Source organism: Trichosurus vulpecula, chromosome 7 (assembly GCF_011100635.1).
Source record: "Trichosurus vulpecula isolate mTriVul1 chromosome 7, mTriVul1.pri, whole genome shotgun sequence".
Lineage (NCBI taxonomy): Eukaryota > Metazoa > Chordata > Mammalia > Diprotodontia > Phalangeridae > Trichosurus > Trichosurus vulpecula.
This window is the reverse complement of record NC_050579.1, coordinates 131,509,846-131,527,264: the sequence shown is the minus strand read 5'-3', so window position 1 is coordinate 131,527,264 and position 17,419 is coordinate 131,509,846. Positions and strand designations below refer to the sequence as shown.

Below are 17,419 nucleotides of genomic sequence, written 5' to 3'. Positions count from 1 at the left end.
AAACCTACTCCTGCTCTCAATAAAGTAGTAAACATTTCTTTCCTTGTTACTCTCCTTTGGCGCCAAGTTTGCTGGTTATTCACTCTTCTCTCTTGAGGAGATCTATCCCTTCCCCAGTCACCTAAGTCATATAACTGTAAAATCTTATTTATCACTGTTGTAAGACGGCTCCATACTTCTCCAAGTAATAAATTCAAAATTAGTTGTTTATAAGCAGGGGGAGCTGTCCTAATTATTAAATTCCTATGAGGCAGTTCCATTGAATCATTGTAATATTTGTCTGCAGTTCCTGTCATAATGGCAGTCTTCATTACCTCCTCCTTTAGTCTCATGATACAATCTCTAAGTGAATACCAGGGTCTGTGCTCAGTGGGCCACATAGAATCAGTAGCATATCTCTTATTGCATCCCACAGCGGCTAATGCCAACAGAGTAGTCCTGCTATCACCATCTCCTTGCTGATGATGTTCCCTAAAAGCTTGTTGAACTAGAGGATCATGGCTGATACCTATGAATCATGCAGTCTGTCCCATCTACTGATATTCCACCGGCCCCTTGATCACTGAGTCTTACCATCCAAGATATCAATGGTTCTCCTATTCTTTGGCTGAATCTACTCAAAATATCTGTGACCTCTTGCGGTGAGAAATCTTCCTGAATTTCCCTTGTAACTGAATCTTCACCTCGGGTTTCTGTCTTCCTCCTTTGTATGGGTCGAGCCCTTGTCTGATCATTTAACCATCTCCTATTCTCTGTGTGAGGCACATCCTGAACCCCAGTAGTGTTTTGTGCCTCAGCCCCTAACATTGTCTCATTCTCTCCCCACTCACTTCCTCTGCCACCATGGCTAGGACGAAGCAGGCAATCAGGCTCTTTCTGGGCTGGGTTGAAATGCACTCTGGGCTTTTTTGGTCTCCTGTTGCTCTTAGCCACATTAATAGAAAAGTTCTCATTTGAGTCAGTTTGGTCTTCTGCTATCTGAGATTTCCCTTCTTCCTGTGGGGTAGGAGTGCCCCCATGTCTTTCACTTAATCTCAATCTTTCGTATACTAGCCGGTAGGCTGATAACACTATCCAGCTTTGCCTAGATAGTGATGCCCCTGACTGAATCCCAACTTCTCGTAAACACTTTTCCAAATCCCTAGGATCTCCTCTCCGTAGCCTTGGTTCCCAGTTTTCACAGGGTCCAGCTTTTTTAGCCAATTCTTTTGCTAGGGAGGAATAAAATGGATCCTCCCATCCTGGGATATTCATCTCCTCCTCTGGAATTGTTCTGCTTCTAAATAGAGATCTTATACCTAGCGATCCTGTTCGTGACGCCAAATGTATCAGGAGGGCAGAGTTTATAATCTCAAAGAGGATCATAAACATGTCTGAAAAGTTCGGAATCGCCGGATATAAGAAACTCTCAAAGTAGAAGGCAGAAGAATCAAAACATTTATTTAGGCTCAACAGTAACCAACCCATGAACCAGCAGCCCCATTTTGATATGTTGATCATAATCTTCCAGGCCCAATAAGTACGCCTTGAAAGAGTAACCAGGAGGCTACAGAGAAACATGATTGCGTAAAGCAAAATCATGTTTCCCCCTTTTATGGTAATAAGATTACCCACTGGCCTGAAGTCTTTGTTCAGCTTCCTCCCGTAGATCAGCTCTGCTACTGGCAGCTCCTGCCTCAGCTGTGTCTGTGTCTGTAACTGAAGCTGCAACTGTAACTGACGATGTAACGGTCGCTGTAACTGACGTAACTGTCGTAACTGTCGCTGGCTCCAACCGAAAAAGGAAAGAAGAGAGTCTTCAAGCTGTCCTCTCCCCTCTTATAGGGTTTTTGACATCATCAAGCTCCGCCCAAATGACCAGGGCCGATTGGTTCCTGAGTTGGCCCCTCCCCCTAGCATAGCCGTTAACACCTCCCCTCAGCTAGCCCCATGACTCCTCACACAGGAAGCTGTCTGCTTCCCGGCATGCTCCCCGGGCCTCCTGCCCCGGAAGAGCAAGCCACAGTGTCCAGAGGCTCAATGAGGCAAGCTGAGCCATTCAAAGAAAACAAAAGCCATTATGGCTACATCACGCAATGTGGCTGTAACTGTGTACAATGTCCTCCAGGTTCCCCTCACTCGGCATCAGTTCATATATGTCTTTCCAGGTTTATCTGAAGTCTGCCTGCTCATCATTTCTTATAGCACAATAGTATTCCATTATATTCATATACCACAACTTGTTCAGCCAGTCCCCAATTGATGGGCATCCCCTCAATTTCCAGTTTTTGCACCACAAAAAGAGCTGCTATGAATATTTTTGTACATGTGGGTCCTTTTCTCACTTGTATGAGACAGCCCTAGAAGTGTTAGAATTGTCATTTAATTACATATTGGCTCAGTCCTTTTGCTGTTAAATTATTTTTCAGTCATGTCTGACTGTTCATGAGCCCATTTGGGATTTTCTTGGCAAAGGTACTCCAGGGTTTGCCATTTTCTTCTCCATCTCATTTTGCAAATGAGGAAATTGAGGCAAACAGGACTAAGTGACTTGCCCAGGATCACATACCTAGTAAATTTCTGAGGACAGATTTGAACTCAGGAAGAAGAATCTTTCTGATTTCAGGCCTGGCACTCTATCCACTGTACCACCTGCCTGTTCCAATTAATATTTCTCCAGTTGTTTAGATCTGTCTTTATTGGCATGAAAAGTGTTTGGTAATATGTCTTATCAGGTAAACTCTCAAGCCTTTTATATTGTTTTTAGCTATTTTAAATGGTATTTCTCTTTCTGTCTTTTGCTGCTGAGTTTTGTTGGTAATTTATGCTGACATGCTGATTTATGTGATTTTATTTTATGTCTTGCAACTTTACTGAAGTTGTTAATTGTTTCAACTAGTTGTCTAGTTGATTCTCTAGGTTTCTTTAAATATGCAATTGTATCACATGCAAAGAATGATAATTTTTTCCTCATTGCCTATTTTTATTCCTTCACTTTCCTTTTCTTGTTTTAATGGTGATAATGGACATACTTACTTCATTCCTGATTTTATTGTGAAGATATCAAATTGATCCCTCTTACAGATAATGGTTGCTGTTGGCTTTCAACACATACTATTTTTCATTTTAAGAAATGCTCTATTGATTCCTATGCTTTCTAGTGTTTTTTAATAAGAATGGGTATTGTATTTTGTCACAGGCTTTTTCTGCATCTATTGATGTGATCATATGAATTTTGTTGTTATTTATGTGGTCAGCTATGCTGATAGTATTCCTAATACTGAACCAGCCCTGTGTTGCTGCTATAAATCCCACATGGTCATACAATATGAACTTTGTGATATACTTCTGTAATATCCTGCCTAGCATTTAAAAAAAATCGTGTTAGCATTCATTAAAAATCTACATTAAGGTCTACAGTTTTCTTTCTCTGTTTTTGCCCTTCTTGGTTTAAATATCAAAGCTATATTTGTGTCATAAAAGGAATTTGGTAGGACTCCTTTACCTATTTTTTCATATAGTTTATATAGTATTGGGACTTGTAAATATATCTGGTCCTGGGGATTTTTTCTTAGGGAGCTTATTGATAGCTTGTTCAATTTCTGTTTCTAAGATAGGGTTATTTAAGTATTCCATTTCCTATTCTCTGAATCTGAGCAATTTATATTTTTGTAAATATTCATCCATTTCACTTAGATTATCAGTTTTATTAGCATATAATTGGGTAAAATAATTCATTTTATCTTCATTGGTGGTATAGTCACCCATTTAATTTTTACACAAGTAATTTGGTTTCCTTTTTAAAATTAAATTAAGCAATGGTTTATTTTATTGATTTTTTTTAAAAAAACAGCTTTTAGTTTTATTAGTTTAGTGATTTTTTTTTACTTAAAAATTTATTAATCTCTCTTTTGATTTTTCAGAATTAAAATTTTGGTGTTGGGGATTTTTAATTTGTTCTATTTGTAGTTTTTTTAATTGCACGTCCATTTCATTGATCTAGTCTTTCTCACTTTTATTGATGTGCACGTTTAGAGGTATAAAATTTCCCCTATATATTGCTTGGCTGCATCCCACAATTTTTGGAATATTTTCTCATTGTCATTCTTTTTAATGAAATTATTGATTGTTTCTATGATTTGTTCTTTGACCCACTCATTTTTTGGGATTAGATTATTAAGTTTTCAGTTAATACCATTTTATTGCATTATGGTCTGAAAAGGATGCATTTAATATTTCTGCTTTTCTGCATTTGGTTATGAGGTTCTTATACCCCTAGTATAAGAGCAATTTTTTGTGAAGGTGTTATATACAGCTGAGAAAAGGTATACTTCTTTCTATTCCCATTTATTTTTTCCAGAGGTCTATCACATCTAACTTTTCTTAAGAGTCTATTCATCTCCTTAACTCCTTTCTTATTTACTTTATGGTTAGATTTATCTAGCTCTGAGAGGGGAAAGTTGAGGTCCCACATTAGTATAGTCCTACTGTCTATTTCCTTCTCTAATTCATTTAATTTTTCCTTTAAGAGTTTGGATATTATACTTTTTGATGCATATATGTTTAGTATTGATATTACTTCTTTGTCTATGGTGCCTTGTAGCATATCCCTTTTAATTTGATCTATTTTTGCTTTTGCTTTGTCTGAGATCGTGATTGCTACACCTGCCTTTTTTACATCAGCTGAACATAAAAGATTCTGCTGTAGCTTCTTATTTGAACTCTGCGTGTGTCTGTTTCAAGTGTATTTCTTATAAACAACATATTGTTGGATTCTGGTTTCTAATCTAGCTACTTTTATGAGTGAGTTCATCCTACTCACATTCACAGTTATGATTACTAACTGCATTTCCCTCTATCCTATTTTCTTCTGTTTATTCTTTCTCTCTATATTTTTCCCTGTAAAGTCTTGTTTTGCGTCTGACCACTGCCTTTTTCATATACTTTTCCTTTCATCACCCCCTCCACCTTTTTTTCTTATTTGTCCCCCCACTTTCCTTTTGAGTAAGATATATTTGCTACCAGTTGAGTATATGTGTATGTGTTTGTGTGTGTCTTTTTCCCCCTCTTTGAACCAATTTAGATGTGAATGACATTCAAGCATTTCTCCCCCCCCCCACCCCCACCATTTTTCCCTCCACTGCAAAACCTCTTCCTTGCATGTCTTTTATGTGACAATTTTCCCCATTCTTCCTCTACCTTACCCCTTGTTTCAGGCATCCATTTTTCTCATCTATTCATTTTTTTAACATCATCCCAAAATAATTGATTTACTTCCACACCCTCTTTCTATGTAGAGTCCTTCTTCTAACTGCCTAATAATGATAAAGTTCTTAGAAGTTACATGAATCATCTTCCCATATAGGAAGATAAAATATTTAACCTTGAGTTTCTTATAATTTTTATTTAATGTTTACCTTTGTATGCTTCTTTTGAGTCTTGTATTTGAAAGTCAAATTTGCTATTAATCTCTGGTCTTTTTATCAGGAATGCTTTCAAGTCTATTTCATTAAATGTTCCAGGATTATGCTCAGTTTTGCTGGGAAGGTTATTCAAGGTTGTAATCCCAGCCCTGTTGCCTTCCAGAATATCATATTCTATGTTCTCTGCTTTTTTTAAAAAATGAGGTAGCTGCTAAACATAGCAGCATTAATCTTTTTAGAATTATGTATTACCCCACTGTTTTCATGCTCTTCTTTATGTTCTTCAGTGTAAAGCTCTGTAATTTTTTGAAGTGAAAAAAGAACCTAGCACCTCATATGGTAGCCCTCTCCAGTATTGGATAGCCCTGATTGTTAGGATAGTCTTCCTGCCATCAGGCCTAAATTTGCTTCTGCCACTTCTACCCATTGCTCTTAGTTTTGCTCTCTGAGGCCAAACAGAATAAGTCTAATCTTCTTTCACATGATATTTTAAATGTAAAAAGGACAATTTGCTACTTAATTAAAATTTCTTCATCATCAGGAATATAAAGATATTGATCTCAAAGAACCAGCCCGGATTAGTTGAACTTTTAAATGGTCACTATGGTTTTATCTTAATATGTAGTACTAATTTCAAAAGAAATCAAGAAAGTTATAATTGCAGAGCTGTGCTGAGGCCTGAATTATAAGCCTAAAGCTCCCAGATACTTATCTTTACAATAGTAGAACTGCTGTAGACAAGAGAAAGAACAAGACTCAAGGTGATAGAAGTCATTTCCTTATGCACTCTGTCCTTTGTACTGTCCGGTGGAGGTTAATGAAGTGATATACTTCTTATCTTTACCTCTTTAACCCCTATCCATCCTGGAGAGAACTGGGATCAGAAAGATGGAAAATATTGCTGTGAAGTCAGAGAAGCAAAAGAAAAAGTTTTATGTATCCTCTGTGCCCTCCATTGAGCATAACAGCTTGTTTAAGGGTACTTTGGCTATAGCAGCAGTGATGTACTAAGCTAACAACGTGGCTTTCCCCCCTGCAATCAATAGTGTACAAAGTAAATCTTTTGTGATTCCTTCGGGCCTTCTAGGATACTCAGTCACCTTTGAGTACTCAATATATGCTGATACTAATGGCCACTGTATCCACATGACAAAACTTTCTTACCCTCTGAGCCTCAAAAAGTTGGAATGCAAAGATTATTTCTTCCAACCCATACCTGAACGAGAATACCCTCTTGTTACCTGGTTCTGCCTTCCTGGGCCAAGCAGAACAAGTTCAATATCTCTTCTACATGATAACTCTTCAGAACCTTAAAGATGGCTGCTATCTCCCTATTGAGTATTTTTTCTCCCAAACTAAATATCCCTAGTCCCTCTATTCCTCATCATGCTGGTCAACATCCCTTGGATCCTTTGGATTTTGTCAGTGCCCTTCCAGAAATGGTAGATCATCATTATGCCCTATCGAAATTGATTTTCATTCTGACACATTAGCTGGCCTTTCCAGCTTCATATCATCTCTACAGGTTTACTAAATGTGCCTTCCATGCTTTCATTTAAGGCATCAATAAAAATATTAAATAGCTATAACCTTTAGGATCATAGGACCACAGATTTAGAGTTAGAGAGGATGTTAAATGACTTGTCTAAGGTCACATAGGTAGTAAGAAGCAGAGCAAGGATTTGAACCAGGTATCCAGGTTTTCTGACTACAAATCCAGGATCCCTTTATTTTGTAAATGAGAAAACTTAGGCCTAGAAAATCTTAAAGGGCTAAAGGGCTTATAGCTGTAGTGTCACAGCTGGGATTACAACTGTATCTTTTGGTTCCCTTTTGAGCTTTATCAGGTCCAGTGTTCTTGCCACTGAATGAACCTCTGGTCTGCACTTTTTTTTTCTAATAGTGCGAAACATCCAAAAAAGCATTTGGTACGTCACTGGTTTGTGCCATCTTAAGCATAGTATATACATGCTTTAGGAATTGTCATTAAAAATAGAAAGGAACATAAAAGGTTAAATAGAAAGTTTTGATGACGTGAGTTTGAAAAGCTTTTGCACAAGTAAAATCAATGCAGCTGGAGTAAGAAGAGAAAATGGTTATTGGAGAAAATTTGTTTCATATAATTTTCCTGATAAGGATGTAATATCTAAGATAAATAGTAACTAATATAAATATCTGAAGCAGTGTGGTATAGTAAAGAACTGGACTTAAAGCCAGAAAGACTTGGATTCAAGTTTTGCCTCTGACCTGTACTTCATCCACTATCACCTCTGTCAGAAGATATTTAGCATCACTCATCATTGGTCCTCTACAATTATGGATGGTCATTGTACAAGTCAGGGTTCTTAAGTTTCCAGAGGCTTTTTTAAAACAATATTGTTAATGCATACATTATTCTGGTTCTGCTTACTTCCTTCTGCATCAGTTTATACAAATCTTCCCAGATCTCTCTGAAACAAATCCCTTCATTATTTTTTACTGCACAGTAGTATTCCATTGTACTCAGATACCATAATTTATTCAGCCATTATCCAACTGATGAACAGCCTCCTAATATCTAGTTCTTTGCAATTGCAAAAAGAGATGCTATAAGTATTTTTGTGTATATGGGTCCTTTTCCTCTTTCTTTGAATTCTTTGGGGTATGGATTTAGTAGTGGTATTGCTGGATTAAAAGATACACACAGTTTATTAATTTGGGGGGCATAGTTCTAACTTGTTCTACAGAAGGTCTGAATCATTTTACTGTTCAATCAAGAGTACATTCATGTTCCTGTTTTCCCAAAGCCTCTCCAACATCTGTCATTTCCCTTTTTTTGGAGGGGGGTGGTTCAACTTTGTCAGTTTGATGGATGTGAGGTAGACCCTCAGATCAGTTTTTAATTTGTATTTCTCTCATTTTTAGTAATTGGGGAATTTTTATATTGCTATTCATAGTTTGTATTTCTTAGTTTTGCAATTTTAAAAAACAGTTTTTAAAAATGAAACTTAAATATGCATTCCTTTGACTCAGAGGTCCCACTGCTAGACAGGTCAAAGAAAGACAGGGACAGAAAGAAAGGTCAAAAATACATAAACTTTTTGTAGCAACATTGTGTAGTAACAAAGAACTGAAAACCAAGTAGATGCCTATAATTGAAAAATCACTGATCATGCCATTTCATGTGCCAAATGGTACATGAATGTAATGGAATATTACTTTACCATAAGAAATGATTAATACAGAGAATTCAGAGAAGCATGGGAAGATTTATATCAGGGGACACGGTGTCATAAATAATATATACAATGACTGCAACAATATAAGTGGATAAAATTTAAAAAATGAAATTGAGCACTGGGTCATTGTAATGACCCAGAAAATACACTTCATTTCCTTCTTTGTAGAGGGGGGAATTCTGAATTTGGAAAATTTCATTGTCTATCAGACTCTGTTGAGATCTGGATTAGTTTTGTTGAACTGCTTTCCCCTCTTTTTTATTCTTTATTATAGGGGATAACTCACTTGGGGAAGGGATATATTCAGAAATAGAAGTGAATAAAAAGATTTCAATAATTTTTTTTTAATCAGTACAATAAAAATTCATATTAAGTCAATTTTAGAAACTAAAGAGATAGGGATAGTGTGCTGTCACGAGAAGGGCATTAGACTTTGAATCAGGCAAAATTGGGCAAGTCACATAATCTCATTAATTATGAATTCATTCATTCAGCAAACATTTATTATGTGTGTACTTTAAAGTTATTTGTGCTGCTGCATGAAAGAAATAACAAGTTTAGGTAAAGACCCTTACAGAATTTAGTATAGAGCTCAGGTCTCCATGGTTTTGGGAAGCTAGGTTCTTGATTTCCTCACTTGTAAAATTGGGGGTGAGAGTTGGCTTAGATGGCATCTAAAACCCCTTCCAGTTCTAATAGTTTGTAATATAGAGTAAATATATGCCCCACCATCTTTTACTGGCATTGGATTTGCATGTCAGTGAAATGACCCGTGGTCTTAAATTTCCTGAGTCATAAATCAAACATCCCTCTTTCCTCTCATGCGACTGTTTAATGCACAGCAAACTATGTACCTTTGTGCCACTTGAATGTCCCTTATACACCAGTCAGAGCAGGTTCTTGTACTGACTAACCCTAGACAGAGAGATTCTCCTTTCCTTTTAGATTTCTAAGCCCATTAAATAAGGGATAACTTTTCCTGCCCTCTTGTTATTGTCCCGTATATTTATTAAGCACATACTCATTTTTCTACAAAGGTCAAGTCAGTAAGCATTTATTAGGTGGCAGTGATGTTCTAGGCACTGTGTTAAGTGCTGAGGATACAAAGAAAGGCTAAAACCAGACCTCCTCAGAGCTCACAGTCTAACAATGAAGAAAAGTGGGCTGGGCATACAAATGATAAGGCAATTATGTGATGCTGCGAGAGAGTGCTGGCCTTGGAGTCAGGAAGATTTCATCTGATTTCAAATTGTGCCTCAGGCTCTTAATTATCCAGATGATCCTGGGAAAATTAGCCTCAGTTTACTCATCTGTGAAATGGGGATAATAATACAATCTACCTCACAGGGCTGTTGTGAGGGTCATATGGGATAACATATAATCCTTAAAGTGCTGCAGAACTGATAGCTATTATTATTATTAATACTTTTTTGATAGTGTGATAGTGACTGCAGTTTTGTCAAAGCAACTAGTTCTCTTTGAAGGTTCTGCCTGTGGAAGGTTCATCTGCTTGATTTCATTCATGGCCACGCTACAAGATGTAAGCAGCAGTGTTTGTAAGGATTAGGACCCAAGTCTTTTACTCTGGTGTAGCAATTCTATTCAATTTTAGTACTGTCATACTAAGTGTTTGTTTCCTTGGGGCTTCAATTTTGGCTGCCTTAATATTTCATTTAGAGTCTCTGGGCACTCAGTTACCCAGGGAACCATTTCTCATAAAATTTATTTATAACAACCACATATCTAACAAGGTAGCATGCAACCAGAATTGGTGACACATATATTGAGGAGGGCAGAGTGCCCAGAAAATTCTATGAGCTGGACTCAGGTGTGTCCTGTGACTCACTTGACAGTAGGGACCATGTGGTTATAAGCCCACATAAATTTTCCTTTCCACTACCTTCCCCTATCCACCACCGTGGCTTACCCAGGCTTTTCTTGGATGTTCTTGATGTTCTTCATGACCTCTGCAGCCCCTTCCAGCTCCTCCAATTCTATGATTCTGTTTCCAAGACTCATCTTTTCTCTCAAAACTACCCTTCATCTGACCTTCCCTATTTCTGTTGAAGTTGCTACGATTGTTAGAGTTATCCAGCTTTTCAACCTGGGTGTCATCCTTAACTCCTCATTCTTATTTACCCCCATATCCAGACAGTTGCCAAATGTAGTCATTTCTATCTCCTTAGCATCTCTCAGAAATACCTTTTTTCACCATTCAGACAGCCACTGCTTTAGGTCAGGAGTTCATCTAGACACTTTCAGTATCATCCTAATTGCTCTCTCTGGCTCAAGTCTCTTTCCACTCCAAATCTGGTTCCTAAAGCAGAGATTTGACTGAATCACTCTTCAGTGGTTCCCTATCTGTTTTGTATATAGTTGTGTATAGATAGGAGAATCTATCTGACTGTACCTGTATCTACATATATACATACAATTTCTCTCTCATGTTAGAATGTAAGCTCTTTGTGGTCAAAGGCTGTTTTTGCTTTTGTCTTTGTTACCACTACCTGTTATTTGAGAAGACCTCAACAAATGTTTGATGATGGGTTGAATGATTGATTCCTACATGCGATTCTTTGTATTTGTGGAAAGACCTTCCTGACTTTTTTATTCATTCACTCATTTTTAACATCCATTTAAAGATTTTTTGAGTTCTAAACCCTCTCCCTCTCCCAGCCCCCTTCCCCACCCATTGAGAAGGCAAACAATATCGTATTAATTATACATGTGAAGTCATGCAAAATACATTTCCATATTAGCTGTGTTGCTAAAAGATTAATAAAAAGCAAGAAATGTTAAAAAGTGAAAGAATAGATGCTTCAGTCTTCTTCATTGCAGGTTCACCAGATCTCTCTCTGGAGATAGGTAACATTTTTCATCACGGGTTTTTTGGAATTGACTTGGATCATTGCCTTGATCAGAGTAGCTAAGTGTTTCACAGTAATCATTGTTACAACATTGCTGCTATTGTGTACAATATTTTCCTGGATCTCCTCACTTTACTTTGCATCAATTCATGTAAATCTTCACAGGTTTTTCTGAGAGCATCCTGCTCGTAATTTCTTATAGCACAATAGTATTCCATCAAAATCATATACCACAACTTACTCAGCTGTTCCTCAATTGATAGGCATCTCCTCAATTTCTAGTTCTTTACTACCACAAAAAGAGCTGCTATAAATATTTTCATACATATACATCTTTATCCCTTGTCTTTGATCCCTTTGAAGTACAGATGTAGTAGTGATTTTGCTGAGTTAAAGGGTTTGTATGCAATGTTTTATAGCCCTTGCTATAAATTCTTCCAGATTATTCTCCAGAGTGGTTGGACTATTGTGCAACTCCACCAACAGTACATTCGTGTCCCTATTTTTCTACTTCCCCTCCAGCATTTGTCATTTTCCTTTTCTGTTATGTTAGACAATCTGATATGTGTTAATCTTGGAGTTGTTCTACTTCCTCTTATTTTTAAGGAACACTGTAGTCCTATAGATTTTTGACTGTGGGTATGAATCTGCGCATCTTTGGCTGGTTTAATTGTTTAACCATACTACTGAGTGCTGTGGACCAGGTCTTGTATGGGATATGAATAACAGTCCCTCCTCATAGATGTTCAAATGAGTTGAGGAGAAAAGAGGTAGATACATAAAGACATAGACTGGTATATAAAAACTTAAATAATGCAAAGTATCATATTATTAAGTGATAAATGTGAGTTTTTCTTTTAAAAAAAATAAAACTATTTATTTAAACTTATATTTTTAACTTAAATTTCTGAAAGTAAAAATCAAGTAGTCAGAATGAAAAGGAACTATTTAACTTATATAGATGACCTGGAATAGCATCAGTGTGTGACCCATCTGAAAGGTTGTTTGGGATTATTATGTGAAAATGGGCTCAGAAACCAAAATGTTAATATTTTCTGATTATAATAATAATTTTGTATATTAGATTTTAGCTTTTGTCTATACATTTTTCTTTGTTTGTAATCTCCTTGTAGATTACCCAAATGTGAAGCATTTTTCCTGGGACAAATACTTGGAAGAAACTAATTCTTTGCCTGCTCCTGCAAGGGCCTTTAAAGTGGTAAGTGACTATATTTTATGATGTCCTATTAATTTTTGTTAGTAAATACAAGTTTTTTAAATTTTTATAAATAAATTCTAGAAAATTACAAATGGTTACTTTCTCAGCAACTTTTTGCTTTTCAATTTAATTGGATACTTTTAGGAACAAATTGTTTCTTTTATTTATCAAAACAACCTTGTATGGTACTTTTACTGAGTTATTCATCTGAATAAATTTAGTCCACTTTTTGAAAAATTCAGTTTTACTTTATTTTCAGTTCCAAATTTTCTCCCTCCATCTATTTTATCTATTAAGAAGGCAAGAAAAGCCTTCAAATATATATATAGTTATGTATATCAAATTCCCTAAGCCATTTTCAATACTATATTTTAGTTCCAGATGAGAGATTCATCCAATGAAATCAAAGAACAAAATAGATCATGCCAGAGAAAACCAAAATAGAAGCAGATAGGGAACAGAAGCAAAAAATAATTATGGGCTTAAAAAATTGTACATTTGAAAGTTAGACTAAAAAATCTATATCTTCCAAACAGAGTAGTTCAGGACTGTTTTTAAAAATGTTAAGAAAAAAATTCAATGCAATTTTGATTACTCATTGATGACTTGCAAATGATTTTTTGAATGAAAGGGTTCGCTAAATTTGATCTAACATTCCCAGTTTGTATATGAAGTACAAAAGATAGCATATTTGACTTTAAATTCTATTGTTTTCCATAAAATCATTAGAAGCAACCTAGAGTAAATGGTGCTAGCATTAGCCATATATTTTTCTAACTGGACTTCTTGGGAACTTTTTCAGTGTAGTACAAGAGGCTTTTGTTTGATCAGAGCTATTTTTCTGTAATTTTAGTGGAAATGCCATATGGCAACTTAAGCGATACTTGATTGTTTTAATGCTTTTAGTCCATTGTATTTATTGAGTTAAATGCAGTAGAATATATTTATTACAGTATATTTCTAGCATCTGTCTTGATGATATGAGGGATGACCAAGGCATGACATGCATGCCTTTCTCCTGTTAGGATTTAAAGTGAATATGTTTACTGTGAGAAGAAAGAAACAGAAATCCTGTAGCATTGCTTTTTCTCTTTGCCACAAACATTTACTTTGACATTTAAAAGGACAAAGTCCTTATTTTTCTAGCAGTTCAAAGGAAAAAGGAGGAGAAAGATCTGTTAAAAGCATTTGTATTTGTCTTTTTTTAAAAAAAATGCCTATTTAGTCTACAGGAAATGGGAAAGACTTTTCTTTGGCATCATATTATAGTTGCTAGGATATTAAGTTTAAAAAAAATTACTCTGTGGTAATTAATTATGTCAAACTGAGAGGGAGAGAAATTAAGCGGAAAGATACCTCATTTTGTAAAAAAAAGAAAAATTTCCAAAGAAATGTCATATTTCAGTATGTGTGTGATCCTATACAATATGAGATGAAGCTTGTCTTATCAGTTATGAGTTCCAGAGAAAGAATAATTTTTAGAATAACCCACCATTTGTTCGGCATTGTCAGTGACTCAAATGTTCCACAGGAATACCTTTCCCAAATAATTGATGCTTATCCTTTGAAATGTTAATTTTTTAAAACGATGAAAAACTTACACATGTGTGTCATATATCTTTGCTTTCTTAAACATATTAAAATATACTGAACATAATTTAAACTTATTGATTACTCAGATTTATAATCATTACCATTAATTTTATTACCATAGCAATAATTTTTCTGTTTTTTCCTTCATTGTTAATTTCTGCTGTGATTTTTGTTATCTACGTGCCAGCTTTTAATTTGATTCTTATCTACAAAGATCTGAGAAATCTGATGACTTAATTTGGAATTATTTATGAAATTTAGTTAACAATAAATCCTGTGGATTGAAGTGTAAAAGTTGTATAGTCTTGACTTTATGACAGATATTTTAAGAGTTTAATTTACCAATTTCTTATTTCTTGCCTTTGAAGAAAGTATGAATTAAAGTCCAGTTGCTTTCATGAGAAATTTGAGCTTTAAAATCCTGGTCTCTACATAAGTGGCATATAGAACGAAAGGAGTTTGTAGTGACAGTCTGGCAATTTAGAACCCTCAGGGAATGAATTGCTATGGGTAGTAGAATTTTCTATATAGCTGATGGTCAGATTAGCCCATTAGATACTAGAACATTTTTAAACATAATGTATTGAACAACAAAAGATTGCTGAAAAACTTATCATTTATATTAATGACTGATGGTTGATGTTATGAGTATCCACTGTCATGATATATTTGTGATACAGATGCAGATAGATGGAGGTGTGGTTAGACATAGGGTTGAATGGATCCTGACTTGACATATTTTGCAACTTGCTTTCTTGGGGGAAAAAATCCCTAGATACCATTTGCTCATAAAAGTGGAATGAAATGATGAGCTGCCTGACTTCCTGAGGAGGGTACTTTGACTGCTATTTTTGCAAAGCTAGTTAACAAATCAAATGTTAAAGCAGCTTTCTCCTTAGTGGTTTTCTTGCCTTCCAGAAAGGTATTTTCTTTGTTTTTTTCCCCCAGTGTCATTTGATTTGTCAGCACCATTTAAACCATCTATGTTTACCTTATCATTAGTCCACTGGATGGATCAGAGTAAGCATCAGCTTGCCAGCCATTATTCTATCACCCTTGTATTGCTTGTTCGTGGAGTATGAAGTGAGCAATATGGAGACTGTGTAGATTCACCCCTTCTTTTAGTGTGGCGCATTGATGCTTTCAAGGGCTAATAAGACATGCCACAGGTAGTGGCTCCTCCAGTTTTGCTTCTAGCTCCTATATACATACAAAAGACCCTCTGTTTGCTTTGGTCTGCAGGAGCTCTCACCTTCTTTCAGGTAGAGGTAGCTTTTTCTAGTGGAACTTGGATGCCATATTGAGATGGCCCCCAACCAAGAAAACTGAAGTCTTTATGCTGTATGTCTTGCCTCTGGTAATCAAATGTTTTCAATTGGCTGCTGATGGATTAATTTGGATACTAAGTCCATTGAAGAAATGAAAAGACAGTTTTCAGTCAGGCCCAGTGTTTGTGCCAAACTGTGTTGTTCACGGTTAATTTGGAGTTCCTGTGGACTCTTATACAAAATAAGCCCTTTACTTACTGAACTGAATATGACTTTCCCCTATTGTAACTAGCTCATCTGGACCCATCCTGTTGCTAACACATTTACACTAATGAGACTTCAAAGGTTTTTTCTTCAAATTAGATTTCTAGCATGAAATGTGTACTTGATTTAATTGCTTTTTAAGAATTCCACTAAAAATCATCTTTTATTTCAGAAACCACCACATGGATTCCAGAAAAAAATGAAATTTGAGATTGTAGATAAAAGAAATCCTGTGTTTATTAGAGTAGCAACTGTTGCAGACACCGACGAGCACAGAATAAAAGTAAGTTTTTCTTGGTATGAGTTTGTTTTTTAGTAGCAAGCGTTTCTGAGTAAAAGCATTAGCAAGTAGTATGTTACCTTGTGATGATACCATACATTTCAATTTTTCTTGCTATAGGAATATGCAAACTGCAGGGGCATCTGGGAGTTAAAGTCTAAAGTTCACCTACTACTCTTCCCTTCTCTTTGGTTTGTACAATAAAACTTGAGATTTTCTGTCTTTAATCAGGTGTGATAACAAGTGTGGAGCATGTGACGGTGATGGTGGTGGTGATAGGAAAGTGGTTTTGTGTTTTTATGAGTGATATTCGTTTCACAAAAGTAAGATAATAGGTGAGACTTGTGTAGCATTTTAAGGTTTGCAAAGTACTTTACACTTACCTTTCCAATAAATATAAAATCTTTCCTTTCCAGGAAATATGCCTTGAGCCAAAATAGATGAAAATAAATGACTTTATTTTGTTTTAAATTTGGATTTTTATTTTAATTTAATTTAAAAGAGAAACAAGAAAACATGTGTAAAAAGAAGGCAAGAGAGGATCACAAATTTAGAATTGGTCCCCTAGTCCAAACTCATCATTTTACAGATGAGGATGTTGAGACATACAGAGATGAAATATCAATTACTTAAACTCCTTCTATGAGCTAAGCAATGTGATAGTCAGTGAAGATGCAGAGACAAAAATTTAAATTCCCCCTGCCTTCCACAAGTTTATATTCTTTGAGTAGGTAGTAGTAGATAAGGTCAACATTCAAATTGATTTCCTCTTGACTCTAAATCTGATAATCTTCCCAGTATACCTTGTTGCTTCTTATGCAGGGCATAAGTATAGCACAGATAATCAACAATATTGGCCTAGGATTCAGAAGGCCTGAATTTTGGTCCTGGTGCCGCCGTTAATTAATTATCTACACACACACACACACACACACACACACACACAAAGATGCACACACGTATGCACATGGACATACAGTTTAACTCTCTGTGTCTCTGTTTCCTCATTTGCAAAGTCAGAGTAATAATAACTAACCCTACTGACCTCATGAAGTTGATCTGAGGATATGATGAAATATAATTTATATCATTTGGTAAGCTGTAAATAATGATATAAAGTGTATGGCATTATTTTATCATTGTAACTTTTAATGACATTATACTGGAGACAAGAAATTCTAAGTGAGGTATAAGTATCTTAGTTCATTTTTAGTAAGAAAATAGTCTGTAGAATAATGGGGAAGACAGGTATTTGCTGCCATATACGTAGTCTGAGGAGTCATTAAGGTATCTCATAAATCAGGAAAT

General features: G+C 35.7%; 1 protein-coding gene across 2 annotated transcripts in view; it reads left to right on the top strand.

Moving 5' to 3' along the window:
* L3MBTL3 (L3MBTL histone methyl-lysine binding protein 3) overlaps positions 1-17,419 on the top strand; it is a 154,029-nt gene that overhangs the window by 79,248 nt on the left and 57,362 nt on the right. For both annotated transcript variants that reach the window (XM_036768842.1, XM_036768843.1), the window contains exons 15-16: positions 12,621-12,706; positions 16,004-16,114. In XM_036768842.1, coding sequence (XP_036624737.1) covers positions 12,621-12,706; positions 16,004-16,114 — 197 coding nt within the window. The remainder of the gene's footprint in view (positions 1-12,620; positions 12,707-16,003; positions 16,115-17,419) is intronic.